General features: G+C 56.0%; 1 protein-coding gene across 1 annotated transcript; it reads left to right on the forward strand.

Annotated features, from left to right (window-relative positions):
• Positions 1–8: 8 nt before the first annotated feature.
• On the forward strand, positions 9–2,012 carry FZD7 (frizzled class receptor 7; the record flags this gene model as incomplete). Its single annotated transcript, XM_008931100.3, is given in 2 exon segments — positions 9–212; positions 214–2,012. Coding segments are annotated over 2 exon segments (1,356 nt in total), but the record flags the coding sequence as incomplete, so codon positions are not given.
• Between the last annotated feature and the right edge of the window lie 329 nt (positions 2,013–2,341).

Genomic DNA, 2,341 nt, shown 5'->3' on the forward strand with positions numbered 1-2,341 from the left:
TCCCGCCCTGCCGCTCCCTCTGCGAGCGGGCCCGCCAGGGCTGCGAGGCGCTCATGAACAAGTTCGGCTTCCAGTGGCCAGAGCGGCTCCGCTGCGAGAACTTCCCCGTCCACGGTGCGGGTGAGATCTGCGTGGGGCAGAACACGTCAGATCGCCCACCAGGGTCCTGGCGGTCGGCGCGGCCGGGGGGGAGCCACTGCCCACCCCACGGCTGGCTACCTCCCTGACTTTCTCACCCCACCACAGCCGCCCTCTGGTTTCTCCTTCTCCTGCCCGCGGCAGCTCAAAGTGCCCTCTTACTTGGGCTACCGGTTCCTGGGGGAGCGGGACTGCGGGGCCCCCTGTGAGCCAGCCCGGCCCAACGGGCTCATGTACTTCAAGGAGGCGGAGGTGCGATTTGCCCGGCTGTGGGTGGGTGTGTGGTCCGTGCTCTGCTGCGCCTCCACCCTCTTCACCGTGCTCACCTACCTGGTAGACATGCGCCGTTTCAGCTACCCGGAGCGGCCCATCATCTTCCTCTCGGGCTGCTACTTCATGGTGGCAGTGGCCTACGCCGCAGGCTTCCTGCTGGAGGAGCGGGTGGTGTGTCTGGAGCGCTTCTCTGAGGATGGCTACCGCACTGTGGCCCAAGGCACCAAGAAAGAAGGCTGCACCATCCTCTTCATGATCCTCTACTTCTTCGGCATGGCCAGCTCCATCTGGTGGGTCATTCTGTCCCTCACCTGGTTCCTGGCTGCAGGCATGAAGTGGGGCCACGAGGCCATAGAGGCCAACTCCCAGTATTTCCACCTGGCTGCCTGGGCTGTGCCCGCTGTCAAAACCATCACCATCTTGGCCATGGGGCAGGTGGATGGGGATGTACTCAGTGGGGTGTGTTACGTAGGTATCTACAGTGTGGACTCACTGAGGGGCTTTGTGCTGGCACCCTTGTTTGTGTATCTCTTCATTGGCACTTCCTTCCTGCTGGCTGGCTTTGTGTCCTTGTTTCGCATCCGCACCATCATGAAGCACGATGGCACCAAGACGGAGAAGCTGGAGAAGCTGATGGTGCGCATTGGTGTCTTCAGTGTCCTCTACACGGTGCCTGCCACCATTGTCCTGGCATGTTACTTCTATGAGCAGGCCTTCCGTGGCACCTGGGAGAAGACGTGGCTCCTCCAGACTTGCAAAACATATGCCGTGCCCTGTCCCAGCCACTTTGCTCCTATGAGCCCAGACTTCACTGTCTTCATGATCAAGTACCTCATGACCATGATTGTTGGGATCACGACTGGCTTCTGGATCTGGTCTGGCAAAACCCTTCAGTCCTGGCGACGCTTCTACCACAGACTCAGCACCGGCAGCAAAGGCGAGACAGCAGTATGAGACCCCCCTGTTCCCTCTGGCACACACACACTCACGCATGCACACATGCAGAGGAGACACATACTCGGCAGAAGGGCAGGGCAATGGCTCCCTGAAGAGGGAGGAAGGGAGGCTTTTCCAAACTTTTTCTTCCTCACAGAAGGTTTGAAAAAAAAAATAATAATAATTATCGCATAAAGGATCAGTCAAACTGTGTTCAGTGGTGCTTAGGCCCAGCTAAGTGGAAGAGGACTGAAAAAAGAGGCCACTGGTGGGATAGGAGAGTCCTTCACCCCAGGAGTCCCTCTACTTCTCTCTACCCCTTGCTACCCCTGTCCAGGAAAAAAAAACTCCAACCCAACTAAAATCATCCTGCCTTGCTTTGGACAAGAGGGAGGGGAAGCCAGATCTGTTGAGCTACCGCTGCCGAGAAGTAGCCCAATAATCCCTGAATTGCCGGGGCCGAACTGCAGCGCGGGCAGGGTAACTCCTGAGCCTGACTCGCTGCCTGCTCCTTCCAGCTCGGCGGAGCCATCACGTGAGTACTGCACAGCCGGCTACAGCCCGATCGTGTGCTGGGGAGATGCCTCTGTTCTGTCAGCTCACAAGTTCCTTTTTACCTCAGTGATACCTGTTGTAATTGTTTCAAAGTAAAAACTTGGCCCTCAGTCTGTTGTTCTTGCTGCTGTGGGGAAGGAGGGGGTTGCTATTCCACACCCTGAAAAGAAATGACTTGTTGCTTTTCAGCAGAAGGCTTTTCCCCCTTGCCTTTGTTCTAGGAGACAAAGGGGGAAACAAAAGTGTTTTCTATGTAGAAAGGCATAAGCATGGGATCGGTTTTTACGGGCAAACTGACAAAAAGGTTCACCCTGGGATGTGGAGCTCGCAGAAATAAACATTCCTTTTATGAAAAAAGGAGGAGGCAGGATGTTTTCCTACCGTTCAATATGGGTCGCTTTTCTAAGCTGAAGGAAACGCAAGATTTAGAGGGCAAGAA

This window comes from Manacus vitellinus, unplaced genomic scaffold (assembly GCF_001715985.3).
Source record: "Manacus vitellinus isolate BGI_N305 unplaced genomic scaffold, ASM171598v3 scaffold_20_pilon, whole genome shotgun sequence".
Taxonomy (NCBI): Eukaryota; Metazoa; Chordata; class Aves; order Passeriformes; family Pipridae; genus Manacus; species Manacus vitellinus.